Source organism: Littorina saxatilis, linkage group LG12 (assembly GCF_037325665.1).
Source record: "Littorina saxatilis isolate snail1 linkage group LG12, US_GU_Lsax_2.0, whole genome shotgun sequence".
Lineage (NCBI taxonomy): Eukaryota > Metazoa > Mollusca > Gastropoda > Littorinimorpha > Littorinidae > Littorina > Littorina saxatilis.
Genome location: NC_090256.1, coordinates 51,045,534 through 51,063,025, shown reverse-complemented (window position 1 = coordinate 51,063,025; position 17,492 = coordinate 51,045,534). Strand labels below are relative to the sequence as shown.

The 17,492-nt window shown below is 40.7% G+C and overlaps 1 protein-coding gene across 1 annotated transcript in view; it reads right to left on the bottom strand.

The window, feature by feature from the left end:
- The window catches only part of LOC138982192 (unconventional myosin-Id-like), a 51,564-nt gene extending 34,072 nt beyond the window's left edge, over positions 1-17,492 (bottom strand). Inside the window, exons 1-4 of the mRNA XM_070355419.1 lie at positions 17,368-17,492; positions 9,750-9,958; positions 3,463-3,556; positions 723-888 (exon numbers count right to left, since the gene is read on the bottom strand). Coding sequence (XP_070211520.1) covers positions 723-888; positions 3,463-3,556; positions 9,750-9,958; positions 17,368-17,465 — 567 coding nt within the window. The 5' untranslated portion in view covers positions 17,466-17,492. The remainder of the gene's footprint in view (positions 1-722; positions 889-3,462; positions 3,557-9,749; positions 9,959-17,367) is intronic.

Below are 17,492 nucleotides of genomic sequence, written 5' to 3'. Positions count from 1 at the left end.
CAACTGAATCAAAAAACAGTGGCTGATACAAACAATTGTCAGACACGAACTCAAAGAATGCAGAAACTCAAGTAAGTAAATACATACATGCACCGGTAAAAGAGCCTGATCAGGCGCTTCACATAGGGTTTGTTTGTTTGTTTGTTTGCTTAACGCCCAGCCGACCACGAAGGGCCATATCAGGGCGGTGCTGCTTTGACATATAACGTGCGCCACACACAAGACAGAAGTCGCAGCACAGGCTTCATGTCTCACCCAGTCACATTATTCTGACACCGGACCAACCAGTCCTAGCACTAACCCCATAATGCCAGACGCCAGGTGGAGCAGCCACTAGATTGCCAATTTTAAAGTCTTAGGTATGACCCGGCCGGGGTTCGAACCCACGACCTCCCGATCACGGGGCGGACGCCTTACCACTAGGCCAACCGTGCCGGTATTCACATAGGGTGACTCTGGTGTTGTTGTATGAGTGTATGTGCTGTGCTGTTGTTTCCTCATTTTGTTGTTCTCACCCCCGATGTTAGAGACAATAAAGTTAATTTGATTTCTACTCAACTATAGGCACTCTGGTTTGTTTGCCTGCTGGCTTTCTCTTCTTTTTTCTCTGTCTGTATTATGTTTCCTGCTTTTATTTAACGGGGGATTTGAGGTGGGAAGACGGTAGGTAGATGTTGTGTCCAAATCATCAGTTCAACTCTTCCCTGAATAGCCACAATCACCTTCTCAAGAAGATAGTTGTTGATATGTCCTCCGATGGGGTCGCCCTTGAAGTCAAAGTTGATGTCCATGTACTTTCCAAAGCGACTGGAGTTGTCGTTACGGTTTGTCTTTGCATTGCCGAAGGCTTCCAAGATAGTGTTGGTTGAGATGAGTATGTCTTTCACTCTGAAAATGTTCAAATTAGAAATTAGCTAAAATGTAACACCAAGCTGAAGCAATTAGTAAATAATGTTTCAGATTCTACCAGGGGTTGGGATAATCATTCCAAATACTTTATAATTGGGCTATCTTTTGTACTAGCTTGCAGTGTAAAAAAAAAAATATGTGTTTGAAATTAAATACAAAAAAGCAAGGGGAAACAATAAGATAAAGTAAGGTAAAAATAAAAGTGTTGGAGGTCATGGGGCAAAGGTGGTGGCAAGTAATCTGATTAGCATTGAGAAAGTATCAAACATTGCAGTCAACTTTTGAATTAATACTATGCTGTAACCTGTTTGCAGAAGAATGGTTACTTTTCACATATATTGTACTTTATAGATGCCTGGACATCTGCTAAACAACAAAAAAATGGTTCAGAAGCAATTTCTTCCTCCCACAAACTGTCTATGCTCTTCTTTATTCAGATTTAACTTTTTATGGTTGTTTTCCATCAACTTTGACAAACTTAAGATTTGTGTTAACCCTGTAGTCCTAAAACAACCTAGCTCATAGTCATACAGGCCTCTCAGCTCCCCCCCCCCCCCCCCCCCCCCCCCCCCCATCCCAATGTATGCATTATGTATCGAGGGGGGAGGGGGGGGGGGGCTTCTTCTTCCTTTTTCTTCTCCCGTCTTCTCTCTACTTTTTAGGACCAGAACACACATACTTACACAAGCCAACACCCTAACATAAAAAACGCTTTCAAGACATAAATCATTCATGTTTTCAAATCTATAAAAATAAAAATTAACAAGAAGAGCAAACGCTCGATCGAGTCACTTTCGCAGTTCTGAATATTATATGAGGCATCAGATGGACAGGAAGAAATTGCTATTCACAACACAATACAGATGTAAATAATTTGATGTAAAGAATAATCCTATAAAGTTTGAATCAAATCCGATGAATAGTTTCAGAGATATGATATTTCAATTTTTTTCCTTCAAGACATACCTGTGACCTTGAAAAAGGTCAAAGGTCACCAAAGCAGACGTCAAAGTGTAGAGGTCACTGGGAGTCACGTTCACATAAAATTTGAGCCCGGTCACTTTTATAGTTTCCGAGAAAAGCCCAACGTTAAGTTGTGTGTTGCCGAACAGAAAAGGCTAGTTATCTCCCTTGTTTTTCTGATAACGTTCGTAAAAGGCTACAGATGTAAATACTTTGATGTAAAGAATAATCCTACAAAGTTTCAATCACATCCGATGAACTTTGTCAAAGATATAAAATGTCTAATTTTTCCTTTGACGCTGACCTGTGACCTTGAAAAAGGTCAAAGGTCAACGAAACCATCGTTAAAGTGTAGAGGTCATTGGAGGTCACGACTAAACAAAATATGAGCCGGATCGCTTTGATAGTTTCCGAGAAAAGTCCAACGTTAAGGTGGTGTCTACGGACGGCCGGCCGGACGGCCGGCCGGACGGCCGGCCGGACGGACGGCCGGCCGGCCGGACGGCCGGCCGGACAGACTAACACTGACCGATTACATAGAGTCACTTTTTCTCAAGTGACTCAAAAAAAGGAGAAAAGAAAAGGAAAGATCACACACAAAAAGAAACAGATTACATTTTTTTATTTTTTTTTTAAAGATTCCCACTTGTATCCTAATCCTTCCCTTCCCACTTCATTTCCTCTCGTTGACCTTGTTCTCACATTCTGCACTGGGTTGACAGAGTGAAGGCCAGAGGAAGAGAATGCAATTAATGCCACAGAAAAAAAAACCTGAATGAGAGAGAGACAGAGCGACAGAGCGAGACAAACACAGGTTAAGAGAGAGAGAGACAGCCAGACAGAGTGGAAGAGAGAGAGATAAACAGAGTGAGAGAGAGAGAGACAGAGTGAGAGAGAGACAAACAGACACTGAGAGAGAGAGACAGCTAGACAGAGTGGGGAGAGAGACAAGCAGAGTGAGAGAGAGAGGGACAGAGAGAGTGAGAGAGAGACAGCCAGACAGAGTGAAAGAGAGAAACAGAGTGAGAGAGAGACAGCCAGACAGAGTGAAAGAGAGAAACAGAGTGAGAGAGAGACAGCCAGACAGAGCGAGAGACAGGCAGAAAGAGTGAGAGAGAGACAAACAGAGAGAGTGAGAGAGAGAGACAGAGGGAGTAGGGCAGCAATCAATGGTCGTGTCCCAATTGTGTCCACAACGTATTTGATCCATTGACAGGACTTGACTCCTATCATTTGCTTGGCAAACCATCCCCTCAGAAAGGGAGGCTACTCTCATCAATAGGGGCAACTACTCACACGTGCTCGCCTGGGAGTAGAATCAGAGCCTGCGACGGCACATTGTTGCGACACGACATGATCGCTCCCGCCCCCCCCCTCCCTCCAACCCCTAAACACGGAGGTGTGTGTGTGGGAGATCAGGGAGAGTCGTGGGCGATCAAAATACCCAGCCTATGGGATTAGGGCCAGAAAACAAACCAAAAATGCTGCACTTGATTCAGATTGTTGTCCCCACATCTCTTGTTTCCCACTGTTCAAATGTTCCGTGCTCTTCTTCCCCCTGTTCTATCTAGTCTCCCCTGTGACACATACCTCTCCACTTCTCTCTGGCCGCTCACGTTCGTCACCGCCGCGATGTAGCGCATGATGATTTTGGAGGCTTCGGTCTTTCCAGAACCGCTCTCTCCTGCAATAAAGAATTATGGGAATGTCATTAATGAAATTAGAAATGTTTCTAAAGAAATAAGATCAGTGAGAAACAAGAAAAAACTATTTCATTTTCAGAACAGAAATCATGATAGAGAGAGCATTTAGAGAGTGATACAGGGGGGGGGGGGGGGGGGGGGGGGGGGGGGGGGCAGGGAGCATGTGTGTTTTACACAAACAACCTATCATGCTGGTAACCTCAATGAGGTCAGCATAAAATAATTAGGCCCCAGACCATACTCAATAAGCTCGGGAAACAGCCGCAACCCTCCATTAATATTCAACTTTCAGATAGTAATAATATGCAAGTCCAGATAAACCTTGGACTAAACTGGTTGTATCAATAACACCTTTTCAAATATATTTATCAAATTTAAAAATGACATTGTGCTGATTTTTCTGCAGTTCTGGTCATTGCCAGTTTAAAAGCCAATAATAGCCCCTACCCCCCCCCCCCCCCTCCCCCCACACACACACACAAACAAGCTAATTAAACATATTATTATTAGTCTCAGAAAGAAAAGTGTAATCTGCATCATCTCTTTCTTGTTTGTTTTCAGTAAGAAGGAAAATAAAAAATAAATGACTAATGAGAACAGGGAAAAGATATTTCTCACAAAAGAAAAGCAGGAAAGTGAACGGGAAGAATGTTTCTATTGTTTGCTTCTTTTCAGACACCGTCACACGTGCGACTATTGCAAAAGTTGTGTGGGGTCCAGTAATAGTAACCTCAGAGATTGAGTGATAGACTTCACAGACATACTGTGTACCAAACACCAGTACACTGAACAAACACACCAAGGCTTGAGGAAAGAGGGCAGCTGACACTGCAAATAAGTGTCCTGGATATATCATCTGTGGTCTTCAGTGAATGCCTATGGTGTGTGAGTACAATCAAGGCAGACATCTTGACCTGGGGTGGACCTGTAGGGTGTAAACCTTACAACCTGTAGTGTGTAAATCTTATGCCCACCAAATTGCTCCCAAGCACCTGTCATCAGAACTATGGGTGCTAGGTTCCCATAAGGATCAAATTTAGTCTGAACTGTATTTTCTGTCTCAGCAGAACATAAGATTAAGAAACAAGGGTGTAGAAAAAGGATTCAACATAAAAGCTCTATTGAACGCGGGTTTGTTTGTTTGTTTGTTTGTTTGCTTAACGCCCAGCCGACCACGAAGGGCCATATCAGGGCGGTGCTGCTTTGACATTTAATATGCGCCACACACAAGACAGAGGTTGCAGCACAGGCTTCATGTCTCACCCAGTCACATTATTCTGACACCGGACCAACCAGTCCTAGCACTAATCCCATAATGCCAGACGCCAGGCGGAGCAGCCACTAGATTGCCAATTTTAAAGTCTTAGGTATGACCCGGCCGGGGTTCGAACCCACGACCTCCCGATCACGGGGCGGATGCCTTACCACTAGGCCAACTTGAACGTGGGTACATGAGTAATAATGAGACACTGTGGTAAAAAAAGGATAATGCATCATCAGTGTGTGTGTGTAACAGTGTGCGTATGTGTGTGTGCGCATGTGTGTGTGTGTGTCCTACAAAAAAAAATGAAATTGCAATTTTAATGGTTTCAAGGACTGAAACTGAAAACATGCATTGTTTCATCAAAAGGAAACAAATACAAAGTAAACATGTCTCTTTTCATTCCCAGACTTCACTTTCAGTGTGTGCATGTGTCTTGCGGATTGGGGGCATGTAACGCTGGAGTAATGTTCAATACCACTGCTCTGAGTTGATTACATTTAGCCTTACAGGCCAAGCCAGGTCAATGTAACCTAATCTTTATTGAACCGGTTGTAATGCCTCGAAGGGCAGACTGATTTGACATAAGTTTGTGTTTGGAATTGAGGGGGGTAAAAGCCAAGGAAGCCTTGCCAGCCTCAGTCTGTCAGCCAGCCAAGGCAAACCATAAGGGCAGCAATGTCAATTTTACTGTTAGTGTGTGTAAATAGTCTTTAACATTTTAAGGCAACAAGCCATCAGGCCAGCATGTCACCCTGACCTAGACCCTAGGGCCCCTGTGGTGATAATTGGCCGACTGGAATGAAAGGTTAATACACTGTAGATGACTGTACTCAGGGAAGAGCTTCTGGAGACATCCAAGTCCACCACTGGCCCTCATACATTAAGGCATATGCTGCTATCTCCCAATGATCCCTTTAAAAACTGTTATCTGTCGAGATCTGCTCAATGCTGATTCCTATCACTGGAGAATTAATCCCTAAGTATGCTTTGTGAAGATACTTAAAGCACACACACACACACACACACACACACACACACACACACACATGCAGTGACACACACACTCACATGCAGTCACACTTAGTCTCTCACACACACACACACACACACACACACACACACACACACACACACACACACACACACACACACACACACACGAATTACATTGTAACTCTCTCTCTCTGAAACCTGAATTTACCTTAGTTCCCTTTTATCTGACCAGTGGTTAAAGACATGGTACACACTACATGTTCCTCTGGGGAAAGTTAGTGGTTGGATACAGGGGAAGTTGGGGGTTAAGGAGGCAGCAATGCTGGTTGGTAATGGTATGTTGTATAACTTGTAAACCCATATCTAACATGGACATGAGCTTAAAACCGAACACTCAGATGTTTCAAGACACTCAATTATGCCTGAATAAAATACTGGTGCAGGTTGCTTAAATACTGTATACATGTATATTTGTCGCAGAAAATGTTCAGTAACCCTTTGCCAGTGTCTACAGTTCTCTAGTTTTAATCAAAGCAGAAGTCTTGCTAAAACACACACCTACGTATACAGATATTCAACCTTTAAGTGTTTGCCTTGGCTAAGATAATTGTTGTTGTTAACATGGCTTCAACACAAACAGATTTTTTATTCACAAAGAACAAACAATCCAGTCACATACAAAGAAAACAAGATGTTTTGGTGCAGTAACATGTTTTCACAAGAATTAATTTTCATCCTGAAGAAATTTACAGGACAAGCTCAATTACAGTGTGAGTGTGGTATGGCAATTCACAAGCTACAAGACCACAAGCTAAGACCCAAAGCAAAACAAATTTCTTTCTTTAACAAGGAATGGTATGTCAAGGCTTTAACGCCCACAGTTTTATTTCATACAGTGAAACGGTTCACTTGGTTTAACCCCGACAATGGCAAAAGAAACGCAACACACTATCACAACAGGGGGTGCCTGTGTCATCCGTGCCATTGTCACTGGAAGCACGCAAATAGCTGTCAGGGTCAAGTAACCACTCATAGCAATGTCTATTTTGTCAAGCCAGGGGGAGTTCACCCAACCGTAACAAGCAAAAACAGTGTTAATGTAACTGTCGCAGAACTGATAGACTCAGCGTCTGACTTCTTTATCTTCCACCACCCCCATTCTCATATTTTACACCAATGAATCAGAATGTGAGTGACGTCACATAAGCTGATAGTTGTAAGCACTCGGCAGCCGCATTCCATATTTGGAAACATTTTGAGGATCCTTTCCGAGTGAAGTCTGCTCCCACTTAAACCACTCTACAGCACAGAGTTATTGTCTTTCAATTTCATCACCCAAAAGACTTGAAAAGTCAGAGAAAATCAGGTCTTGAGGAGCCTTTCCGAGTGAAGTCTGCTCCCACTTAAACCATTCTACAGCACAGAGTTATTGTCTTTCATCACCCAAAAGACTTGAAAAGTCAGAGAAAATCAGGTCTTAACAGAGACAGAGACTTAAAATGAGGAGAGATTATATTACGCACAGAAAATGTGTGAAAGCAATTAAGGTCTTGAAGGGGGGAGGGGGGGCGTCTTACATCGGCCAGGGGTACAAAAAGGGCCCGGTTTCACTTATAATGTGCTGTAGACCATTGTAAAATTCGTTTGTGTGGGTGGCTGACACAGCTCTTTCTGTTTTAACAACTGCGAGATACAGCTAGTAAGCCCACCACTCCGTTGCTACAGCAAACACAATTCATCTTCAACTTGTGTCTAATTATAATGAAAAGGTGCACGGTTGAAAAGGAAAAGCAAATCACTTGATGCTGATGTACAAAGCTTTAGAGCGCAAATTAAAGAAAAAGGCGAGCTGAAAAAGGGAAAGTACATGCTGATGTTCACATGTTTTTGTGTTTAATTATAAGAATAGGCGGGCTGATAAAAGGCTTATGTACACATGAAGTTTGAAGGGGGTTGCAGAAGGTTAGGACGAGTGTGGAAAGATGCCAACTGCAACCAGGGCTGTTACCTTCCGCTGTTTTTGCCAACTGATAATTAATCTGAATTTCTGTGACACTTAAAAAGTGCAAGTAGGCCCTGAGTCACAGTAAACACTGGGCGATAAAAGCAAAAGCTACATAATGGGATAGACATTTTGAGGCCATGGTGGGAAACTGGGATTGCTGCCCACAAATGTTTCCCAAAGAAAAGAAAAGAAAAGAAATTTTCTCATTATGAAATGGACTTTTTCTTCTTATCATTCTTCTTCATTTCCCATATTTGCTGCTAGAGTCTGGTTTAACGACTAATGTAATGGGGACAATGCTTTTACTTTTAGTTTAAGTGATACTGCAAGTACACTTTCAAATACAAAAATAACAGACTATCAAAACAGGTATGCCCATTTCTTTAGCACACTGAAACTGTAACTTTACGCTCACAGATCAAATACAGTCATCTGACGCACAAGCACCAAGGATACAAATAAAACTTCACAGATTGTAACATCTGCGCATAAAGAATCAATATTATCTCCATCAACATTGAGAGAAGTATAGATTTGATTATTCATGAACCAAAGCACAATCAGCGAACGTGCCATCCCAGCAAACAAGTAACAAATAGAAAGTGTAGACCACATCATCAGCGACAAAACGACCAGGGAAGGCTTTGAAGCCAACAGAGAGCTGATAATGATATTGACTGAAGCACCTGATCTGTATCGCTGCGAGTCTCTCTTATTTTATTGATGGGCTCATCAGTCTCACATCATTTGCTTTTGAAGTATGGCAGTATAATCGGGGCTATGATTTGTGTATAAACCAATAGCACGTGTACTGACACTGCTTCTGACAGGTGGGAAATCCATCACCCTGTACTATGTCTGTATGAGCTGGTTCAGCTCTCATCATCAATACACCATGCAGCTGCTTTTACCTGTCTGTCTGATTATTTGTGTTACCAATTTCCTGGTTTTACATAGCTTACATAAGTTTCAATATGTCCAAATCAAATTTAAAACCAGCATATCAACCTTTTACCTTTTAACCTGCATGGATGTACGAACTGAATTAACTTGCAGCACTTACAGTATAACTCAAAGCACACATTTATCCATTAAAATACAATGTATGTAAATCAATTAGTTATAACAAGAGCAGAATGTCAGATTCATGCACAACTAAGAGTAGGACTATTAGTATCAACCTCCCAAAGGGTGTGTTGCTTCACAATGGCATAAAAACAGTGTCAGGTAACCAGGTACGCCAGTGGCTAACCATGATAAAGAACAAAAGGTCTGCATCCCCCTCTGGTGCAGCAGGTAAAGCTCAGACTCTTTCTTTGACAGACGTGCACACAGCCATGACCTTCTGTTGACTTTTATACACCGAAGTGCTAACATTAACACCAGCATCCTCCCCTTAATCCCCTATCTAATGTATATATTGTGTGGCTTTGTGCTACTTACAGAAGTTATTTTAACACATACACAAGAGCTTTCAATGAAGATGAACTATTATTTTAGTGATTTTTTTCGGGGGGAAGGGGGCGAAAGGTAAAAAAAAAAGGGGGCCAATTATATGTATGTATACATATACAGGCCAATTCTGGAACTTTCTTGGTTCACCATTATGACCATTGACCTGGCATTCAAACAACACTAGCCAATGTAATCAGTGCTACTGACTAGTTGGCAAACACACTGACAACTCAAGTCACCTGATCTTCTTCCCCCACCTACAATATAAGACTGCATTTGTCCTTCGGCCAACATCAGCGCTGCTTAAAGATACCTAATCCTACGCTTGATAATGATCATGAACACAACCACAGATTCATCCAGTCTCTTGAGTGCCATAACATTTACTCACTCACTCACACCGGCACCATCACCACATGTATGTATTTTATAGTACACCACACACATCTCAACTGACCTGATATGACAATACATGTGTCTTTGGCCTGTCGTTTCATGGTCTTGTAGGCGGAGTCGGCCAGTGCAAAGATGTGAGGCGGCCGCTCGTAGATTTCACGCCCGCGGTAATCTTCCACATAGTTCTTGCCATAGAGATCCACTGACCGGTAGGGGTTAACGGACACAACTACTTCCCCGATGTATGTGTAGATCTTGCCTTTTTCAAACCTGAAGCAAATATGAAATGAAGATCTATGACTATGTATGTAATTGTAAAGGCAATTTACTGAAGAAAATATCCAGAAAACAATTAACTAATCAGCAGTGTTTTAAATTATATTTATAAGCTAAAACAATAGGTTTGCAGCATGACATAAGAGCAGTATTAAATAAACACCTTCAAGATCACCCCCCCCCCCCCCCTCCCCTTCGGTACCCACTCTCCCCCCCAAAAGCTTGACCAGCTGATATAATTTTACATTCGTCTTCCGAGAGCATATCACATGCTTATTTGTTCAGGGTTACATGAACAACGCATTACAGAACCTTCTGTATCAAGGATATACTCAGATTGTTTTCTTTTCAATGTGATTGTTTTTGTGGAAAAAATGTGAAACCACAGATCTAAAACCAAGAAAGACAAATTTCAAAATGTGCCTTTGTCTTAACAGATAGTGTCAGCACAAAGAATTCATATTTTCAAGGAACCTACGTGAAATTGCTTCTTTCATTGTTAAATATTTGTGTGTGTGTGTGTGTGTGTGTGTGTGTGTGTGTGTGTGTGTGTGTGTGTGTGTGTGTGTGTGTGTGTGCATCACTGCATGTGCACACATATGTTAGATAAGAAGAAACAAGAGGCGAAGCCTTCAAGGCTCACGTAAGAAATCGACAAACAGTAACACAAATTCAATCACTCCGTCACACATACACACACACACACACACACACACACACACACACACACACACACACACACACACAGTAAGCATAGGTGAAACTGTGCAAGAAAGCGAGACCCTGGATCTGCCAAGTAGTCTCGGCCCGCTCACAATAACAATGACCGAGACTTTCAGTAATTCCTTTGCGTGACGTCTAACCCTCTTACGTCATAATGTGACGTCTTCAAATAGTTTCTATCACACACGTCGAACACTTTTGACCGAGACTGACGTAATCCATAGACTCGGAAATGTTAAAGTTTCTATCACACACACACACACACACACACACACACACGCACGCAAGCACAGACAGACAAAGTTTATCATCGCATAGGCTACACTTACGTGAGCCAAAAATGTATCTTCCTTTTCCCACAATATTGTTTCAGATGCTTTTGACACTGGTTATTAAAGTTTCCTGCATGACCCTCATCCGATCATGACAATGTGAATCACGACACCATGGTCATCTGACTAAACAGATTTCCATCAAAGGGTTTTCTGTGTCTCTGTCACAATGGTTAGTTTCACTACTTCAGTACTTGTGTTACGCAGACAGTATGTACTGCTGAAACGCCTGTCTCAGACAGAGGGGTTAGAAAAAATTACTATCCAAAGTTAAGGTACAGTGTATCCAGGTTTCCCAATTGCTTCGTTTCCGGCCGATTTATGTGGAGCACATGATGCGCACAAAAAATATTGGCGGTCTTGAAGTGTACGTCATCTGCGCAATGATTGCGGCGGCTTTCTTGACCGCCAAGGACGACCACGCACCTTGTGAGACGTCATTCGTTAGACCTCATTCATGTATCTGTTTATCTGTACCTGTCACTGTCAGCTAAAAGCTCCATTCTACAACCATGAGGGCTGTTGCAATCCGAATTACCTACATTGTGAAATGATGTGGGTTACCCATCATAGATTCCTTCGGCCTAAACATTTTAGTGCCATTATGCTCCTTTGTTTTTTTACTTGGAGGGGAGGGGGGGGGGGGACTGGGGTGAGCATCAAATAGATAAGAAAATCACAACCTTCCTACCAAATTTAAATCCTTAATCTAAAATATAAATTTATTTATTGCTGCTACGATTTTAAATGGACGCTCTAAATCAACTTTCAGTACATGTACCTAGTTAAACATTTTGAGCTAAAGATCATAAAATTTATCATTTTCCTGAAGGCAGAAAAGTGACATAACACTCTCTTGCGGGTGTGTAAAGCAAGGTACAGTGATGAAGCCCTAACATAAAAGCACTTCAACAAACTGGGAAAGATTCACTCTCCCAGAATAGTTAGTTCACTCTTTGTAAACAAGAGCTGAATAAATTCTCTTTAAAATCTATTCGCAGAGTCCTGAAATGTGTTCAAAAAGGTCTCTATAACTAATCCTCAGTCCTCTTTTCAATTAACCTTTTAGCATCACTACACTAGGAAGACTCCAGCAGGATCTTGAATTCAACCATTCAAATTTCATGGTAAAACTCCTTCCTGTAATCATTGCTTCAATTATACCATTACATGTACCAGTCGTGTCTTTTAGCTTGTCAAGACAGCTTGCTTCCCCTTTTTCCATGAATTACATGTACAACACCTTTTGCGTTTTTAAGATTTAAGGTCTACCCTTTGCATGGTTTTGTCAATGTTGTTGAGCTACCATGTAAATTGTCATCAAGGTACAACTATGTGCAAATGAACCAAAAGGAAGAGAACTGTAACATACACACACACACTCTCAGTCTCACTTTCTGAATTCACAGGAATGAATGTAAACAACATTCTGATTTTGGTAAGGAGTCACACTCACAGAAAGCAGGAAGTACACAAGACTTTTTGTATGCATGTATCCTGTACCATGTAATGATGTATACACTATTATCAGGGTAATATTCTCTTTTCTTGAAAAACCTGAATACGACAACTAGGTAGTGCTTACTCAAGTCTTTTTAAATATAGAAAACACAGCACGCCAACAAATTCACACGTCTGAAATGCAATCTTTTTTCAAAAGAACCAGGAAGCATATATTCTTCAGGCCATGAACTTTGAATGAACGAAAAAAGGGACGAATATAAGTTTTAAAACCTTAAGAACTCCAGTCATGCATCGCACTCTTTCACACAAACAACAACCCCATTAAACTGCATATAATGCATGTCCTGGGCTACAGCCCCTACAAATTCTGGATAATCACAACCCACCACCCAGAACTGGTGGTGGGGAAAAATATGGTGGGTGGTGAGGGTGTTGCATTGGGACACAGCATGGGCAACAACCCATTACTTTGCTTGTGCAATAACATTTCAGAAGTATATGTAATCTGCACAGTGTCATTCCCTTCCGTAAATCATGCTCACTTGATTCTAACATCTGTTATTAACTTGAACATTCACCAAAACCAATCCCTTACCCATGCACAGCTGCATAAACAATGCTTTGTTTTATAATAACCTTTATCTTTGGTTCATTGCCATTCTGCAAATTGAAAGATCCAGTCTGTATTTGCTTACAAATACAATAAAGACTATTTACTATTTAGTTAAAATGTGCATTCAGTTTTCAGTCTCAGGTGATCAACCTGCAGTTACCAGTGAACCCCTTCCAACCATTTTGCTGATTACTGGATGTGCAGTAATAGGTACACACTTGACTTGTAAATAACTTTAAAGTGTAAGTGTAAATAATGTAATGGGTTCAACTTGTGACCCACTCACTATTCATAACCTTAATGTTAATAAGGTTAATGTTGTTTTGTTCACTAGCTCTTCTACGACTTTTAAACTGCCAGAACCGGTACAGGGTCCGTAAATTATACGAGAAGGAAACTTGAGTATTTGATTTCAGGGAAGGTTAACTTGGCCTCTGTAAGCTAGTGTAAGCAAAGTGAAAGTTCAGTCACAAGTAACAGATCGCAGATGAGTTCATCCACAATACTGAACACTTTGGTGGTCAGTGTGGTGCAATTAAGATTTTGTTCAAAATAAGGCTTGTAGTTACATTTGTGACAATGCATTAAGATAATGATAATGTATAAATTCATATATTTTTTGCTGTCTGCATGATGCATTTAATTGCAAACTGATAATAAAATGTCGAAATTGTAAAAGAGGAATGGCTTCAGTGGGTCAACTCAAACAGTGATATTGACTACATCAGTGCATCACCACAAGAAATTATGCTTTTGATTTAGGCTTCATGCATTAACAAAACATTGTGCTAAACTTTTTTTTTACTTTAGAAGTGGATATTGACGCAAGTATGGACAAAAAATTGCGTTTCAGACGCATCACTAAGTGTCCCATTGTGATGTATTTTTTCACTTTCCCAAAGTTGATGACAAGATAAAATCAGATTGTCCACTATGCACATCAACAAACTATACGAAACTGCTATCAAGAACGCAGAATTGATTTTTTCTGAGGTTTTTTTTTAGCCGTAAGCGCCATTTCTCATTTCGAATTTCTCATAACTGCTTGCGGCTGCAGTGAAACCAACAAAGGGGTCTCACTCTGGAAGAGTTTCCTGCTCCGATAAACATGGCGCTTACGGCTAAAAAAAACTCAGAAAAAATCAATTCTGCGTTCTTGATAGCAGTTTCGTCCAGACTGGACTCCAGCTTTTGCTTTTCTTATTTTTCTCTATCGTCCAAGCCCATAAAATCGAACAAGGCGGATTGCGTTTGGATTTCCCTCTTTCAGATGACTGAGATTGCCCCCCTTGAATCGATCGGTCTCAAGGCCAGTTACACGGTACTGGCCGCGTGTTCAAGACGATGTCCATAATTATATGCTACTGTTTTTGTTTTATGATTTATCTGTGCATTTCCTGTGTAAATAAATTTATAGTTTGCATTCATACTTGCAGTGTTAAAATTTCTTCGAGTGGTGATCAGACTGTACACACTACATGTGACATTGAAACTATAGATTTTCTGATCAAACATGTCCACACATGATATATAATAATTTATATATCACATTTTTGTGTGCATGCATGACTCCATAACTCATTCTAAATCAAAAAGACAGCATTTCAACAAACAAAAACAAGGAGTAGGAGTTTATGGTGTCCCGTGTAATTCTGTAACGCTGTAATGTTTTGTTTTTTTCTTCTGAAAACCAAGTGTGACCAAATTTTATACTAGCTGGGCTACAACAACTAAGTGGTGTTGTTAACATTTATAATAAATTTAGCTTCATTGTACTTTCCTTTGCTAATTTAGAGAAAGTTTTGTTTCTAGTGTTGCGGATGCTACGGTGTCCAATTGTATTTACAACTCTTTAAGTTCACACATGCAGTTGGGGTGCAAGGTCTGTTCTAAAAGTCTTATTGCAATGTCATCAAGCATATCATAATCAAAAATTAATGGACATCTACTTTTTTGTAATATACATAGTGATGGTGTCCCAACGTTGCATCCGTAACGCCAGAATACCCCCCGTACTAAACATGCTGCTCCTGGTAAAAGGATTCATGGTATTCATTTTGTCATTTCAAAATCTGTTTCTACATTGTTCAAGGTATCTAAAACCTTAAGTTATTGTTTTTATTTTTATTTTAAATTTTAGCTCATTTTCCCCCTTTTGGTACTAGTACTGTGGATGAACTCAGATGTGTATAAGTTATCAATCCATAAAATCCACACCAATCCTTCTCATTGACTTTGTGTTTGTTCAAGAGTGAAGTTTTTGCCCCATAGCAAACTAACTGAAATTTGATGTCAATCAATCCCAACAGCAAATAGCTATGGAGAGATTGATTTTATCCTACAACTCTCTAATATCCTGGGAACATTTAAGACAGAGACCTTGGAGACTCAGAGCTTTGCCAGGAAAAGGTGCACTGTGCCATTGAATTTGTATTAAGGGCCTGAAGAGTGTGTGCTTTGCTTGCTCAACAAGTTACAGCCTATAGATCTTGTGAATGTGAATTTCTTTCTCTGCAAACATTATATTGCACAACTTACATGATTCAGAATCAGACCACTTTGCTAATAAAAATGCCACGCCCTGTTTCTTCTTTGGTTTCAAATTCAGCCTTTGAGTTCTTAGCATTCAAAAGGTCTAGGAGATTATTGCTGTTTCTAAAAATGGCACAGCTATACAAATCCGCATGGAAACCAAGACACATAAATGGACAGAAAGAGACAGAGAGAGATGTTAACTTTTACTTCGATCATCATTGGGTTTTTTAATAAATCAGATGTGAAGCTGTCAAACCTTTTGTTCTTTCATCACCTCAGACAAACCCTTAACTTTGTTCAAACATGAAGTAGAAGTTTAGTGCACCACGGAAAATGCACCTGTGTCTTGATCTTTTGTGTTTGCTTTTTAATTTTTGTTGGCTATCAAAACATAGCTTTTTTAAGATTCCATACGAACTGCCTTCACTTTTTAACCTGCAGCCTCAAATAATCCCTGATTTTAATATTCTAAAATAAAAAATTAAAATTAAAGGACAGAATCAGAGTGAACGCCAGAAATCTCTTCAATAACACAAAATAGTATTATTCTAATCTAGTTCAAATTAATTATTTGATTCTGAGTCTTCAGTCTGGATTCCTGGGTGCCCCATAGCCATACATATATCATATATATTGCTATTTCATATGTTACGTGGATTTCCATTGGTCAATTGGGCAAAACTGAGTTCATTACAAAAGTGATATCGACGACATTTCCGTCGATATCAGTTTTGATATCGACGACCTCTTTATTGCTTCCCCACTTCAAAAACAAAAACACCTAAATTTCGATTTTGATATGATGATCATGATACGATATGATATATTGACAGACTGGTTCTTAGGCTGTTGAGCCTTTGTCTGATCTTTTGATCAGTTGCTATCCTAGCATAACTTCGAGCTAGGTAACTTACACGATCTTTTGACCGTGGCCTATTCTATCAACTCTTTCTTGGTTGGTGGGACTTTGTAGTGAGAGGCATACTGTCTCAACAGACCATAGCAGAAGATATCATCACACAGTCCGTCAATATTGGGTAATAATATATATATCTCGGTTGAAGGGACGTAAACAACCGTCTGGATTCCGGGCATTTCCTACATCATCGTTATACATCCACAGCTCTATGTGTCCGTGTCTGTTGGAGTGCTAAGCCGGGCAATCATTAAGTAAACAACGCCAAGCCTATGTCATGATTGCGCTAGCCGCAGGGGTTTACGGAAGTGACAGGACGTACTTGTCAAGCCTGTCAAGGCGTGGACGGCACGCCAGACAATCGTCTGTTATCTAACAATGAAATGAAATAAGCCAGTGAAGTACTATTTTGACATAAAGCCAGGCCTCTTAATCTCCGTTTTGTATCTCTCGTCGAGGCGGCTGATAAAACACCATAATCTCAAATTTAATGTGCTTTCTCTTTCGCTATCTTTCGTTCCTGAGAAAGACAGTCTAACGGAAACTGTCGAAGTAACTTCGGAAGTGGTTCACACATCGATTCACTACGAAAGAATTCGCGTGTAAATGCTAGGAACAGTCGCCACACCCCAAGAGACAAACGCCTGATCAAGCGAAACAAACAAATCTGTTGTCTCTGTTCTAAAAATGCAGACAGAGTACCAACAAGTGACTCACACACCACGCTCGCATGTTATCATACGGTACACGGATGGTTCGCTTCGAAAAGTGACTGAGACTGTCCGACAAACCGGCAAAATTACATTAAACACCACCTTACCTGAGTTTCAGATTCTGCATAAACGCATCAAGCGTAACCTGATGTAAAAGCACAAAATCACCTATCCCGAATTCGGGACCTTCGTGTATCCCCGCCATCGCGGCAAGTGTTTCTCCGGCATTCAG